Source organism: Mytilus edulis, chromosome 6 (assembly GCF_963676685.1).
Source record: "Mytilus edulis chromosome 6, xbMytEdul2.2, whole genome shotgun sequence".
Taxonomy (NCBI): Eukaryota; Metazoa; Mollusca; class Bivalvia; order Mytilida; family Mytilidae; genus Mytilus; species Mytilus edulis.
The window spans coordinates 4,000,707-4,015,923 of record NC_092349.1 but is presented as its reverse complement, the minus strand read 5'-3'; the positions used below and the strand labels follow the sequence as shown (position 1 = coordinate 4,015,923).

Genomic DNA, 15,217 nt, shown 5'->3' with positions numbered 1-15,217 from the left:
CACAAATCAGCTGTTATATGTTGGGTATTCATCTGATATGACTCGTCAACATATTGAGCAGGAGATTCACGACGGGTGTCATTAGTGAAGCAGAAACTACGGATTATTCATTTTGGTTTATCTGTTTAATCGACTAATGGTTTTCTATGATCTCTTTGGTTTCGTTCACTTTTCTCTTTCTCTTTCTTTGTGAGTCAAAGGAGATATAAGAAATGCGCAATGAGACAGTTACGCAATGCCATAAATTGCAAACAAAGACGTTCAGTCTTGTCAACATTCGATATTGTAAACAGGTTCTATACCTAATTCTTTCTCTAGATCGCCCCGAGTCTAAAAAAAGTTGTGAATAGATTTGACAGTTTGGACATCATATATCATTGAATAGTCCTTGTAGTACTAGTTCGTTTGTTTTTAACATTTTTTTATGATTTCATTTTTCATTTCAGTGTTACTGAATATATCAGCTTTGTTAGCTTCTCCGAATTTTGAATGTCGATTAAACGAAGACGCTGCAAAATTATATGACAGAGATAGAGTGCAATACGATAAAAAAAAAAAAAAAAAGCCGCGGAATGGACACGTAAATATGCCATGTAAGATGGTCATCGGACGTGTTATATAAATCGTTATTTCGATTTGTTTTTAAATTTTACTTTTTGTTTTAGGACTTTTACACGTTGTGAAAATTCTGTATCACGAGTGCAGTATATTCATTTTTGTTTATTTCTAATATGTATGTTTGCTTGTTTATTGTTCTGAAATAACAATAATTTGCATATAAAACTTAATTGTTAAAGTGTACCTTGTTTTTGTTTTCTTTTCTATCGACTTCTTGAACAACTTTTATTTTCTGTCGCACTCATTGAATAGTGAAGGTATTGCTTAAGAGTTGTAATAAGTGTATGGATTTGATAAGTAGTGGTTAATCTCTACAATACAAAAAATTAAAGAATAGGTATGTAGAGTATACGTTAATGATCCAAACAATGAAATAACTCAGAGGTAAATTTGGGGCACCGATTTGGTAGTATTCTAAAACAGTTGACCGGTGCCTATATAAAAGAGGGACAGTCAAACTCATAAATCGAAAATAAACTGACAACGCCATGTCTAAAAATGAAAAAGACAAACAGACAAAAAAAAGTACACATGACACAACACAGAATAAGCAACACGAACCCCATCAAAAACTAGGGGTGATCACAGGTGCTCCGGAAGGGTAAGGAGATCCGATAATGATATATAAAGGTCTGATTCGTTTTGAATAGATTTAGTAGACACAATTAAAATGCTGTCTACGTTTTATGTCTCCTACTATATAATTATAACTATAAAATGTATCCCTCCGATGTGAAGGTTGTTTCTAACCTTGTTTTGACTTTTTTTCTGTGTAAAGTTTGGTTCAATGCTGGTCAAAATGTAATCCTTTCGAATATTAGTAATGAATATTTTATCCGCGTTACATAGATGAAAATAAAATTTAATAAAATTGAGAAAGGAAATGAGGAATGTGTGAAAGCGACAACAACCCGACCATAGAGCAGACAACAGCCGAATGCAACAAATGGGTCTTCAATGTAGCGAGAAATTCCTGCACACAGAGGCGTCCTTCAGCTGGCCCCTTAAAAACTTAAGAGTGATTAAAATACCGAAATAACCTGTTCTGTTTTATATTTTGACATTTTCCTCAATATTGACGACTTAAACTAGAAACTATGATTTAAATAAAGGCAACAGTAGTATACCGCTGTTCGAAAGTCATAAATCGATTGAGAGAAAACAAATCCGGGTTACAAACTACAACTGAAGTAAACACACCAACTAAAAGAGAAAAACAACAAAACAATAGAAACGCATAATTGCAACAAAAAACACACAGAAACAAACTATAAGATAACAACTGGCATTTTTCTAACTTGGTACAGGACATTTTCAAAAACATATATGGTGGGTTGAACCTGGTTTTGCGGCTAGCCAACCTTCCCGACTTTATGATATTGTTAAATATAACACTAAAATGATAACATTACATGACAGGACTACAGTACAAATAAATGCAAGAATATTACGGACAGAGAAATACACAAATAAATATTACAACAGGACATATAGTATAACAATTACAATTTTATCAATATAGAATGGTGTTAGTAATTAGATAATTAAATAAGTAATTGTATTATCTCGCTATGTCGGTATTTCTTAAGTTTCCCAAAACTAAAATCTTATAAATGAACTGGGTGATTAATTATCTTTACTTTTAAATACGAATATAATATTTAAAAATTAGAAGTACAACTACAAACGACAACACATTTAACAATATCCGATCAGATAATAAGGACCATTTCAACATGTCATTTATGAACTGTCCATTTTGCAAGAGTAACATACCCTCTGGTGTTTACATATATCGTTTATTGAGTTGTGCACTTGCATGTTTTACTATACGGACTTCATATGCAGGCAAGTAATGCTTACACAAAGACACACTTCATCGATTTACCAGATTTGAACGTCGGTACACTAATTTTGCCTAAATTTATATATTGTTTGTATCAATTGAGAGGTTATGTATTGTTTATTTATATTGAAAAATTATACATTATAAAATTGAGAATGGAAATGGGGAATGTGTCAAAGAGACAACAACCCGCCCAAATAAAAAACAACAGCAGAGGGTCACCAACAGGTCTTCAATGTAGCGAGAAACTGTTTGTATATATTGAAAGAGACCAGGACAGCGTACCGTTATTTTTTAGCCACACAGTCAATGGTCCTGCTGGTAGACGGAATAGGGTATCGCCAACTAAGTAATCAAAACCCTACGGTAAATTTGGATTCAAATACGCTTCTTTTTCTTTTTGTATTTGGTTTTGCATCTGTTTTGAAGGAGGCGCCACTGGTGGATCAAATATATACAAAACCGCGCATCTGATGTGCTGCCAGTGAATCATAACCCAGGGACTAACGCTAGGAATTCATCATGAAGAAAGGAATTATCATTATTTTACATACAAAGTCGAGCTCATTTAGATTTTCCTGAGTCTTAAAAAAATGTGAATAGATTTGACAATAAAGAAATATTAAAATACTGAGTAATGCTTACAGTACATGTTAAATTGTTGTCTTAACATCCACGTATACACTGTATTAGATCTAGGCAAGCGCGGTTTGTTGCGAGAATATCTGAATCACAATGTTTAAATAAAATACATAATTTGAAAAAAAAATAATTGGTGAAGAAAAAAATCATATTTTCCCTTTTTTTGTTATAAATGATAAAAAATACATATCTAAGAAATTTGAATAGAGAAAAATGATATGAATGTACATGATTCTTGTATAATCATTTGTTGTACCCCTCATTCATTTTCTCAAAATCTTGGTTAAAAAGACTGACTTGATTAGTCGTAAAATTTGAAAACTAGATTACTCAAAAACTATTTACTGTAAATACCCATTTTTTTTAACAGAGTTATGTTTGATTATAATATTTTTAAAATTCATTGATATTTTCCACTTGTATTATATGTTTTGGAAATAATTCCAGAACGAAACTGAAACGAGACTGAAACCTCAGAAGAATGCATCCTTAAAGCCAAATAAAAAAAGTAAAATAACAAAAAAAACGAAGTCCAAGGAAAAATCAAATCGGAAAGACCCTTTTCAAATGCCAAAATAGAAAGCTCAAATACATCAAACGAATGAAAAACCATTGTCATATATCTGACTTGGTATAGGCATTTTTATGCAGAAAATAGTAGATTAAACCTGGTCGCATAAAATTCCATTATTATGACAGCAATGTGTGAACAAAACAAAAAGACATGATAGGTAAAAATGTTTTAAATAGGGATACAACAGTCAACATTATGTTATAATCTTAATCACTATACAAATGAACAAAGATGTCAACAAAGAAAACCAAATTGTCATTTAGACAAAGCACATTCAGCAATAATGGACGACAAGAATACAAAAATGACCAAAGCACCAAAAAAAAACATTGGCAGGATTCATAAGTAATGATCCACGCTAAAAGGATATTACAAAAAAATCATTAAAAGTTAAAGGTTTATAATATTCAAAAACAAATACAAGAAACACTTTAAAACGTTATGAAGATGATAAACAACGTCATTACCTAGAATCTATACTACATCACCACGAAGTATTATTTGTGAAGTTGATAAGGAATAGTTTTCAACAAGGTCGTGGTATTTTCCGATGAAATATTAAAAGAAGGACGACACATTCCTTGAAATCACCCTGGTTAATCAACTTTCTGGTAAGACACTGGTGATGTTTTATTTAGTCTAAATAGCAGCTGCAAGCTCTTGAATACCGAATGGGTTAGGAAATTTTAATACTACTTTTATTTTCAAGAACATCTACCGCCCCCCCCCTCCCCCCCCCCCCTCCCCCCTTCCCCCGCCATGCCCTTTTTCATGTTACAAATTACCAGTACTTATAAAAATACATTTTACATTTCACAAGAAATCAATATGAATTCAATATGCAATGATTTGAATGTTCATTCAAATATGTTGTATTTCTTTATTTTTAATCCAAGTTATATACTAAAAATACCACCGTCGGTTTTATATCTATTTTTAATGCATGATAACACTATAAGCTAATTGGTTACTGGAATTTGCATTTACCTTGAACAGTTCAATGATAACTTTTTACTATAAAGCAGCTCTGACGTCAGTCTACTTTGAATAAAGAATACTGTAGAAACGTTTGATAAATAAGTTAAAGACTTGAACAAGGAAGTAAATTATAGTATCACGGACAAAATGACACTACTAAGAAGACTGAAAAAGGTAAAAAATCAGTGTCAATTATACAGTAACCAAACAACACAAATAATTTATAAATTAGTATAGGCTTACATACAGCTTTGAACTATAATCAAGTGTTTATACCATACCCGTAGTAGTCAGGGGGTTCGGACGACACCCCCCCCCCTGAAACCAAATAAGCACTGTTAAAAAGTTTTGTTCAAATTGTGACTGTTAAAGTCGAGCTCATGAGTCCAAATACCCCCCCCCCCCCCCTTGGAAATGCCTGGCTACGGGCCTGATATACAATAAGTCAACCTCTAACTCACCAAGAGAATAAAATTGTACGAAGGAGTTTAACATGCAAACTATCAATTCTGAAATAAATACTAAATTGCTCTAAAAATGAAAAATAACATATATGACAAATACAACCAGTAAAGGTGTTTACCAGACCGAAAAATAGATATTAGATTATTTATACATTTTACAATTTAAAATGGCCTCGTAAAGTGTATCTTTCGTATATTTTTTAAAGTTGAAAAGTAACCTTCCAAGAAAATCGATATAAATGTGTATACCCTCAAAACGTCTTTCAACATGCTAGAGTTCAGTACATATTTGCGTGCTAGGGTATTATATAAAAGCCTAGGGATATAGCTTTCTAAAAAGTAACAACTTTCAGCATTGATTTTTATTCTTACTAGCTATTGAAAGTTTTTTCCATTTGTTAACATTTTGGGATGTTTGTACCTAATTATTACTTACTCATTATTTTGGTTATTATCTTTTTATGGAACAATGACAACTTGTTGCCTTTTGTTGGCTGTTGTTCGTGTGTTTCTTTGTCAATTGTATTCTCCAATTTATTTATATTGAAGTCCTGTGGTGTTGAGTTGTCATTTTAATGTTATATTTCACATGGCTATAAAAGGGGAGGTTTGGCATGCCACAAAACCAGGTTCAACCCGCCATTTTTTCCTTTAAAAATGTCCTGTACCAAGTCAGGAATATGGCCATTGTTATATTATAATTCGTTTCTGTGTGTGTTACAATTTTACGTTACGTCGTTTTTTTTTTTCTCTTATTTTTGAGTATAAATTCACATTACGACAAGACGTGTCACGGTACTTGTCTATCCTAAATTCATGTATTTGGTTTTGATGTTATATTTGTTATTCTTGTGGGATTTTGTCTGATGCTTGGTCCGTTTCTGTGTGTGTTACATTGTAGTGTTGCGTCGTTGTTCTCCTCTTATATTTAATGCGTTTCCCTCAGTTTTAGTTTGTTACCCCGATTTTGTTTTTTGTCCATGGATTTATGAGTTTGAACAGCGGTATACTACTGTTGCCTTTATTTGAGCTTTCTAAAGAACATTAAAACACGGAAAATCATTAATATCAAACACTTAACTCCTTTAATCATTTCACTAAAGAATGATCTGCTATAAATCAGCAGTGTTTACATTCAAAAGATGAATACAGCCTCTGGCTCGCCAAATACCATTGCTATTGCTTCAGTTTTGAAAACGATTGACATTTCGGATTTAAAGATTTTCCAGAACGTATGAATTTTATCAAATTTATCCTTTTGGTATTTTATGAACCATAGAATTTCTTCAGTGAATTTGGTATTTGGCGTCTTATAAGCCTAGTATACAAAGTTTTGTGTAAAACAAAATATTATTGAAACGGATCCGGAATACAATACCATACTAATTAAAATGTGAACATAAATGTACATATGTAATTCTTATATTCAAAGCATCCAAGATAGTTTAAAGCTATATATTTATGGAACGACAGAATATATATACTGTATAATACATGTGCAAAAAAAACATTTTCAGATTTTCAAAATGTTAAGATTATCACAAGTTTTGACTTTCTCACTTATCTAAGGTACGTTTGTTAACATTGAGTTTGATGGTCTTATTAGAGTTTTATATAACACAATTCTTAGATTTGTTTTATGCACACATGTATATGTTTAGAAGTGTGGTATTATAGTCCATTAATCTGCGATTTAATCAGTAGAATTGATGGAAGTTCTGCATGTATACATTTGAAAGCAAATAAATCATTGTCATCATTGTTGCCCTCAATATTTATGTTAATATAAGTAATAACTTCTCAAAAAGATGTAATGAAAATGGGAGTCGACCAGGTAAAGTTCTTAAATTAACCTGGGCTTCCATTTGTTACCCTCAATAGGTACTGTACTATATTGGAAGATCTCATTTAGTGTATGGTATTGTAATCCCGATACCTTATGACGGCTATTGTTAAATTCGCGGCCATACTGGATATTCATTACCATCATAACTAGCACTGTGCAAAGATTCATGCTTTAATCATAAACTGATCAATTATTCTGGTATCCGCTTGACATAGCGGAATTTCATCATAAACATGTTTACAGAAGTGTGTATACGATAAACACACTAGATATCATATGCCGTTGTTTTGGTTATCTTGCAAATCAGAATTGATAATAGAGACGGTTTAACCATATACTTGCATTACAATTATCTAATGAGAAATTTGATTTTTCAGGAATTTTTGGACATTTCCCAAAATCCTCCACCAGGCATTTCTGCAAGTCCAATTGACGATGAGAGTAAGTTTACAAATAAGGCCGTGTTTACACAAAACGCTGCATATTACAAGCCTATTTACAATTGAAGGGCGGGTGATTTAACTTAAGTTAAAAAAAATACTACTGTATGCTATTGAACAATTTTTTAGTATTTCTATGAAGGTAAATAAACAATGAATTGTCTATCGATGTTCGAGCGAAAACAAATTCAAAATGATTACGACCGGTAGGTCTTGTTATACAGGCAATCCGAGATGAAAATCGGGCCAATTTTGACTGCCATTTTTAAATTAGAGTATACTAAGGTTTCTAAGACATTCGGAATCACTCTTGTTTTATATACGTTTGTATTAATAATGTAATTTCATGATGATTAAAAGCCATTTGTTAAATTTAAACTGTACAAAAAAAAAAGAAATCATTTCCCGTCAATTTTTAAACTCAAAAACAAGGACACGGAATTTCTTCAGCCTTTTTAAGCCTTTATTTATATACTTTTTGAAATTGAAATTATGTAATATTAAATCCATATTGGACTTTACAGTTGATATAAAGTTAATTACATTTGATGAAAAACTAAATTCAAATGTATCTTAACTTTGGACGATAAAATTTATAAAAAACAATATGTTAATGATAAATGTCCGTGTTTGATGGTTGTCTCTAATTTTTGGGTATCAGCAAATAAAAAAAAATACGATTTGTCATAACTTTTGTCGTAAACTTAAGACCCCTGGCGACATGACATATGATGGTCGTATGATTGTCAACTAAAATCTTGATTACTTTTCATGTATAATTTCAGGTTAATTGCAAAAAATATATTTGTTGTGTTTCTCAGTTAGCTTAATAGTTAAGATTTTATTTTCTCAACTACGTGAACTAAAATTTGAATCTCCTGCGACATGCAATTTGGAATTCTTATTCATGATTTTGTATATAAAACCAGATGCTCCTCAGGGCGCAGCTTTATACGACCGCAGAGGTCGAACCATGAACAATTGGGGCAAGTATGGACACCACATTTAAGCTCGATACAGCTCTGAATTTGAATTGTGATTAAATAGTTGACACAACATAGGTTTCTGACACAGAATTATTGTGGTCTAAGAACTTAAATTTAAAAATTTTAAATTGGACATTTACCTATTATTATTATTATGGTCCAATATCCAAAATCTAAATACATGGTTAGATTCAGCATATCATAGAACCCCAAGAATTCAATTTTTGATGAAATCAAATAATGTTCAATATTAGACCCTTAAGACCTCAATGTGGACCAACTTGATAACCGGGTCCAAATATTAAAGATTTAAATACATGGTTAGATTCAGCATATTGAAGAACCCCATCTCTTTAATTTTTATTGAAATCTAACAAAGTTTAAATTTGGACCCAATTTGGACCAACTTGAAAACTCGGCCCATAATCAAAAATCTAAGTACATATTTAGATTCAGCATATCAAAGATACCCAAGAATTCAATTTTTGTTAAAATCAAACTAAGTTTAATTTTGGAACCTTCGGACCTTAATGAAGACCAATTTGAAAACAGGACCAAAAATTAAGAATCTAAATACACGGTTAGATTTGGCCTATCAAAGAACCCCAATAATTCATTTTTTGATGAAATCAAACAAAGTTTAATTTTGGACCCTTTTGGCACCTAATTCCTAAACTGTTAAGAGCATCATAGCTATGACTCTCTTAAGACAGCTTTGATTTACATCCTATGACATATGATAGTCATAAGATGATCATAAAATATGTCCTAAGATATATCTTATAACATATCTTATGATACTTTCGAAAACCAGGCCCTAGTATTGCAAGTCGTTCGTCTGATCTTTAATACGGAACGTGACTTGTTCCCGATTGTGACTGTTTTGATGAGTGTGAATCCGCATTGCTATAAGACGTGTCACGGTACTTTTTCTATCCAAAATTGTATTTAGTTTTGATGTAATATTTGTTATTCTAATCGAATTTTGTCAATTGTCTTATCGTTTGTAGTTGTAAATCTTATTTTTTTCTGTTGTATTAGTGTGTTATGGTAAAGATAATTTTTCACCCAGATCATTTATTAGGTTTTAGTTTGGGTCAACTAAATTTATACGATATATTTGGTTTACAGTTTGATTTAGAAGAAACACCGACATAGCTAGATAATACAATTAATTATCTAATTAATACCACAATTTTATATTAATAAGTACTAGTATTGTAATTTTAATTGTTATTAATAAATGCTATATCAGTATTTCAAACCTAATCTTGAATTCTATCCAACTTCTATCCTATTTTTGGAATTTTGTTAGAAATTCAGATGTGACGTCACTTTGTGCGTTATTCTCTTCGGCTAACTCGGCTGTGACTTTTTATGTGCTGGTTTAGGTTATCTCATGTATTCATTTGTATTATATATTTAGTCACCACTTCGGTGTTATCGTGTAAATCTATTATATAGTAATTTTCATAAATACTGTTTGCACAAGTATGAACTATTCTAGATGATAAGGATGTTCTTATCCCCGGCAATAAACCTCAGCCGTATAAGTTACAACATTTTTGAACTTTAGGTCATCAATGCTCTTCAACTTTGTACTTGTTTCGTCTTTCGAACTTTTTTAATCTGAGCGTCACTGGATAGTCTTGTGTTGAAGAAACGCGCGTCTGGCGCATTAAATTATTAACCTGGTACCTTTGAAAGCTCTTATTCGTGTGTTACTCTGTTCCATGTGTTCTCTCATTTATTTGTGTTGTAGTCCTGTCATGTAATGTTGTCATTTTAAAAATTATATTTAACATTGTCATAAAGGCGGGCGGTTTGGCTAGCCACAAAACCAGGTTCAAACCACCATTGTGTTCTCAAAATTTCCTGTACCAATTCATGAAAATGGCCATTGTTACATTATAGTTCGATTCTTTGTGTGTTACATTTTAGTGTTTTGTTTTTGTTGTGTCGTAGTTATCCTCTTGTTTTTTATGTGTTACCCTCAGTTTTAGTTTGTAACCCGGATTTGTTTTTTTTCTCAATCGATTTTTGAATTTTGAACAGCGGTAAACTACTGTTGCCTATATCTAACATTTGATTATGATAAGGGCTCATGAAGAGCAAAGTAATTATGTGTATTTATCAGTACACTTGGTCAATTATCAATTACAATTTTATCAACTGAATTTGGTAGAAAATAATCAAATTGTCTAAAGTCATTAGCATTGTGTTTTTTCTTACAATTTAAAAATCAAATAACAAAATTTTACACACAGAATAGAAAAAAAACTATCTATTTATTTTGCTTCTGATTGTGTTTAAAAAGCTGAATATTATAATCGATATTGAATTCAGATAGAATTTAATTTGAATTTTTGTTTCCAGGTCTTAATATGTAGTTTGATACTCTAAAACTCTGGAAATCACTTAATTTGTACACGGGATGATTATAACATATATTTTGTTTATTGAGTTGGTCATACGTTTCTGATGAATTTCATGAAAAAATGTGTAAAAAGTAAAGTAACAAAAATACCAAACTCTGGGAATATTCTAAACGGACAAATGGAAACAAAAATGTGTCCACAGTACACGGATGCCCCTGCCGCACTATCATTTTCTATGTTTAGTGGACCTTGAAATTAAGGTAAATACTCTTATTTGGCATTAAAATGAGAAATATCATATCATAGAGTACATATGTACCTAGTTTCAAGTTGATTGGACTTCAACTACTACTACTTTGACCAAAAATTTTAACTTGACGCGGGACAGACAGACGAACAGACGCGCAGACCAGAAAATATAATGCCCCTCTACTATCGTACACAAGCAAATATCATTCACATTAATTTTACGTGAATTCAAATTCATGTGAATTTCACATAAAACGAGCTTATACGTGAAACTCACGTGAAATCAGTTTATGTGAGTTTCACATGAATCTCATGTGAAACTCACGTCAATATCACCTGAAAATCATATAAATTTTGTTCACAAACAACATCTAAATTTTAAAATTTAAGTAAAATCATGAAAAATACGAATTCTTTTCTGAGAGTTCACTTGAAATTCATGTGAAATTTTTCAAGTAAAAAATCATGTGAATCTCAATCACATGAAATTCACATGAAAATTTTAACGTGAGTTTCATGAATAAGCTTTTTTGAGGTGGGACTAACGTGAAATTTTTCACGTGAATTTCATGTGAAATTCACGAGAGCCAGTTTTGCCTGTGTAGTTGGGGCATAAAAATTATAAGCGAAGACATGTATCTACCTGTTTGTTAATTGTCATGCTCACCTGGTGGCATTACATCAAAAAAATAAGTCACTGTTACATCTATACCTTCGAGTATTACAGTTGGAATATGTTAAAATATGTATGGACTGGGTTACTATATAAAAAAAATGTTGAAAACAAGTAATTTTCAGAAATTTGCCATTTAAATAATGAAAACAGCAAATGTTATTAAAAATGTTTCAAGTATTTCATAATATTAGCAAAGTATCTGTTTTGTTTCAACGTTGAAGCATGCATATAGCATAACAATCAACTGTAAGATACAATAAATAATATTAAAAGTATACCATATGTACAAACTATACAACCAGGTATTTTGTTTTTTTCAGTGATTAATTGGAAGGGCATGATATCAGGACCAGTAAGTATTCTGTATAGGTAAATTAAGAAAATAATGAAATAGTCTTACTAAAACTATATACACAGCGTACAGATTAGATACAAAAGTTTCTTGTATTCTTGCAAATCAAATATTCAATCATTTGTTACAATATGTCTTCCGACACTGATAATGATCCTAATAATAATTCTTATCTTTACAGGACGGAAGTCCATATGCTGGAGGGCATTTTTGTGTACAAATACGGTTTCCAGGTGGTTATCCTATCAAACCTCCTAAGGTATATATGTTAATTGTAATATTGTTATTTTATGGATGAAAATATTCCGAAATAAGCATTTTTTTCTATTTAAAAAATCGGGAATTGTACTAATTAACTAAATTCAAAGGAGAAAAATAGAAATGTTCTCTCGTTTTGAGTAATAATGAAGAATCTTGATTGTGACTTAGAAAACGTTTATTTGGAAAGATATAGAAACAACTTATTTGTTAGTATTCATACCATTTAAAATATCCAACAAATAAGCATGAATAAATGAAGAATTCGATAACCTTCAAACAGAATATTCCTACATGTAAGTGTCTGATTATGAATAATAAAAGTTGACGCTGGAAATTAATCAAACACTGAGTTCCATTTCAGAATAACGGTGCGAAATGTGTGATTTAAGAAATGATGTAGTCGATTTTTTACAATTTCCTCGAATAAGATCTGAACTTAGGCACACACAAAAAACACAAACAAAAGTTTCTTCAAATTTTTCATTCATGTTCTAATTTTATTTATAAATGACTATTTCTTTCAGGACAAAAATCTACTCACCTCCCCAATACTTCAAAGAGTTATAAAAAAAAAGATGTTTTAAGAGAGCATCACAAACAGCGATTAATCAAAGTAAAATTGATAGTAAAAAAAAAATTTAAGTAGTAAAACAAGAATAAATTGATTAATATTGTTTTCACAAAAACGGGCCATTCATGCATCATCTGCATTGTAATACTTCAAACCAGTTATTCATAGTTAATACACCTTAGTGTTGTGAAAATTGTAGGGAGAAAAAGAATTTTCTTAATATATGAACTGATGATAAGGAACGTTGCTATTTAGGCTAAGTTACTGTAATGTTTGTTTTGTTTTTTTTTTATCTTTTTGTGACTTTCAGGTACATTTTACTACAAAAATATACCATCCAAATATTAATGAAAAAGGAGAAATCTGTGAAAATCATCTAAGCATGCATTCAGTATGGTGGCCAAAGTATACTATATCAAATTGTAAGATTGTGTTTATGTTAAAATGTGTTTATAGTTCTAAAGGAAACCTAACAGATGATAAACAATGTTAATCATAAAGTCGCAAATACTAAGGGGACAGGCAGGATTTCGAAAACAAGATACAATGTAACTTTTGCTGGCTCCATGACAGTTATGAAATATATTTGTCACAGATCACCACAGCTTTCTTCCAATATAGCCGAAATCCCTCTCCTTTTTAATTGATGGTCGAATCAACTAGTTTAACGTTACCTTAAGCAAAAAGATAAATGTTGCTAGTAAAGCAGGACTTACTGCAAACACTTCCGGAGCTCTTTAGTTCGCCACTAAATTTGTTATAAGCTGTTGGGCTTTTTTAAAAGTTTTGAGTGCTGTATTTTTTTTCTTTTCCTTTTAAGTGTATTCGTTGTTTCTAATAGTAACAGTTATGTCTATTATTATCCCTGAAACCCGTGTTTTTATTTTAAACGTACTCACGCGGTCGGGTTTAGTATCAGGAAATGTCAATGTGTCGACGGTTTCGAAATTTGTTGACGTCTTAGGGTTTGACAATTAAGACTTGCTACCTTATGTTTTAAATATCTGTATAGAAGTACAAAACAAATAAGTAGACGGTGATGTTTCGATACACCGTATTTAAAGTTACATTGAAAATTCAATCTCTTTTTTAACTGATCGGCTTCTTGTTGTATTTTTCTCCATGAATACATGGTTTACAAAGAAATAAGGCAATATTGTTCGTTACTGATTCACAGTGTTCAGTTTACACGATTCCGTGTTGCTGCATAGAATAACAGTCATACAAATTATTACATATATTTCATTAATTTAAAGAAAGTTGTTGGTAATACCTTAACTACAAATTACGGTCAAACATTTTTTAAAAGTAGTAAATACTGATAACTTTCACACAACAACTAAGACACATCATGATATCTTAACCAGTCGATATTTGGAAGAAAAAACACTTTTCGTAGTCGTAGGAATGGATAGCTGTGAATGAAGTGTGTTGTACAATAAACAAGGTTGTCTCATTGGTAATCATACCACATCTTCTTTTTTATAAAGTCACATTACAAACTATGTTAGGAATTGAATTAGTTTCTCAAGCCACATTTCTGTAATATATGTAGTAACATTTCTTTTTCGGCCAGTTACGTCCATAGCAAAATACATCCGAATCATACGATGAAAAAGCACCTCTCCAGATCTGAAAAAAGAGAGGCGAAACAAAACAAACTCATACTCATTCAAACTTCTTTAAAAAAAAGGCCAATAGACAAACTTTAGTACTCAAAACACAACTAAGAAAACTAGATTGAGCAAAACGAACCCCAGTCGCCAGTAAACTTAATTTGCGACCACCAAATCACCAATTGATGCCGTCGGAGCTTAAAATACAATACAGTTATCTCCTAAATACATTTTTTTAACATTTTTAATGACTTCATTTTCTATTTCAGTTTTAGTGAATATATCAGAGTTGTTAGCTTCTCCAGATCCTGGGTGTCTAAAAAACGAGGAAGCTGCAGATTTATATAAATTAGATATAAATAAATACAATGAAAAAGCGGCAAGATGTACACGAAAATCTGCCATGTGAAATGGTCAATACATATGTTATACAAATCGTTTTCCTTTAATTTTGTATATCGAAACATAAACTTATACCTTACTGTTCGTTTTGGGACTTTTTACACGTTATGAAATGTCTATCTCCCGATAGGAAATATGTTTTTTGTAAAAGTAAATGTTCTTGTTTATTGTGATGAAAAGTTCATCTTGTTCTTTATTCTTCTCTGTCGACAGACTTTAATCACTTTTATTTTCTCTCGCCTTCAAAAAGTGTGTATATCGTTTAAGAGTTATCATTGTAAATTATTACAAGAAAATGTTAAAATATATTGCTAACAA

At 31.2% G+C, this 15,217-nt stretch overlaps 1 protein-coding gene across 1 annotated transcript; it reads left to right on the top strand.

Moving 5' to 3' along the window:
* Positions 1 to 4,693: 4,693 nt before the first annotated feature.
* Positions 4,694 to 15,217, top strand: LOC139525951 (ubiquitin-conjugating enzyme E2 D2B-like). Its single transcript, XM_071321148.1, has 6 exons — positions 4,694 to 4,832; positions 7,346 to 7,409; positions 12,018 to 12,049; positions 12,231 to 12,308; positions 13,192 to 13,303; positions 14,767 to 15,217. The coding sequence occupies exons 1-6, from the start codon at positions 4,806 to 4,808 to the stop codon at positions 14,904 to 14,906; spliced, it is 453 nt and encodes a 150-aa protein (XP_071177249.1). The 5' UTR covers positions 4,694 to 4,805; the 3' UTR covers positions 14,907 to 15,217.

Excerpts from the sequence above, each read along its gene's own strand:
- LOC139525951 (XM_071321148.1), top strand. The coding sequence starts at position 4,806 with ATGACACTACTAAGAAGACTGAAAAAG. Across the intron at positions 7,410-12,017 it reads AAGTCCAATTGACGATGAGA|TGATTAATTGGAAGGGCATG; the intron begins GTAAGTTTACAA and ends TGTTTTTTTCAG. Across the intron at positions 12,309-13,191 it reads ATCCTATCAAACCTCCTAAG|GTACATTTTACTACAAAAAT; the intron begins GTATATATGTTA and ends TGTGACTTTCAG.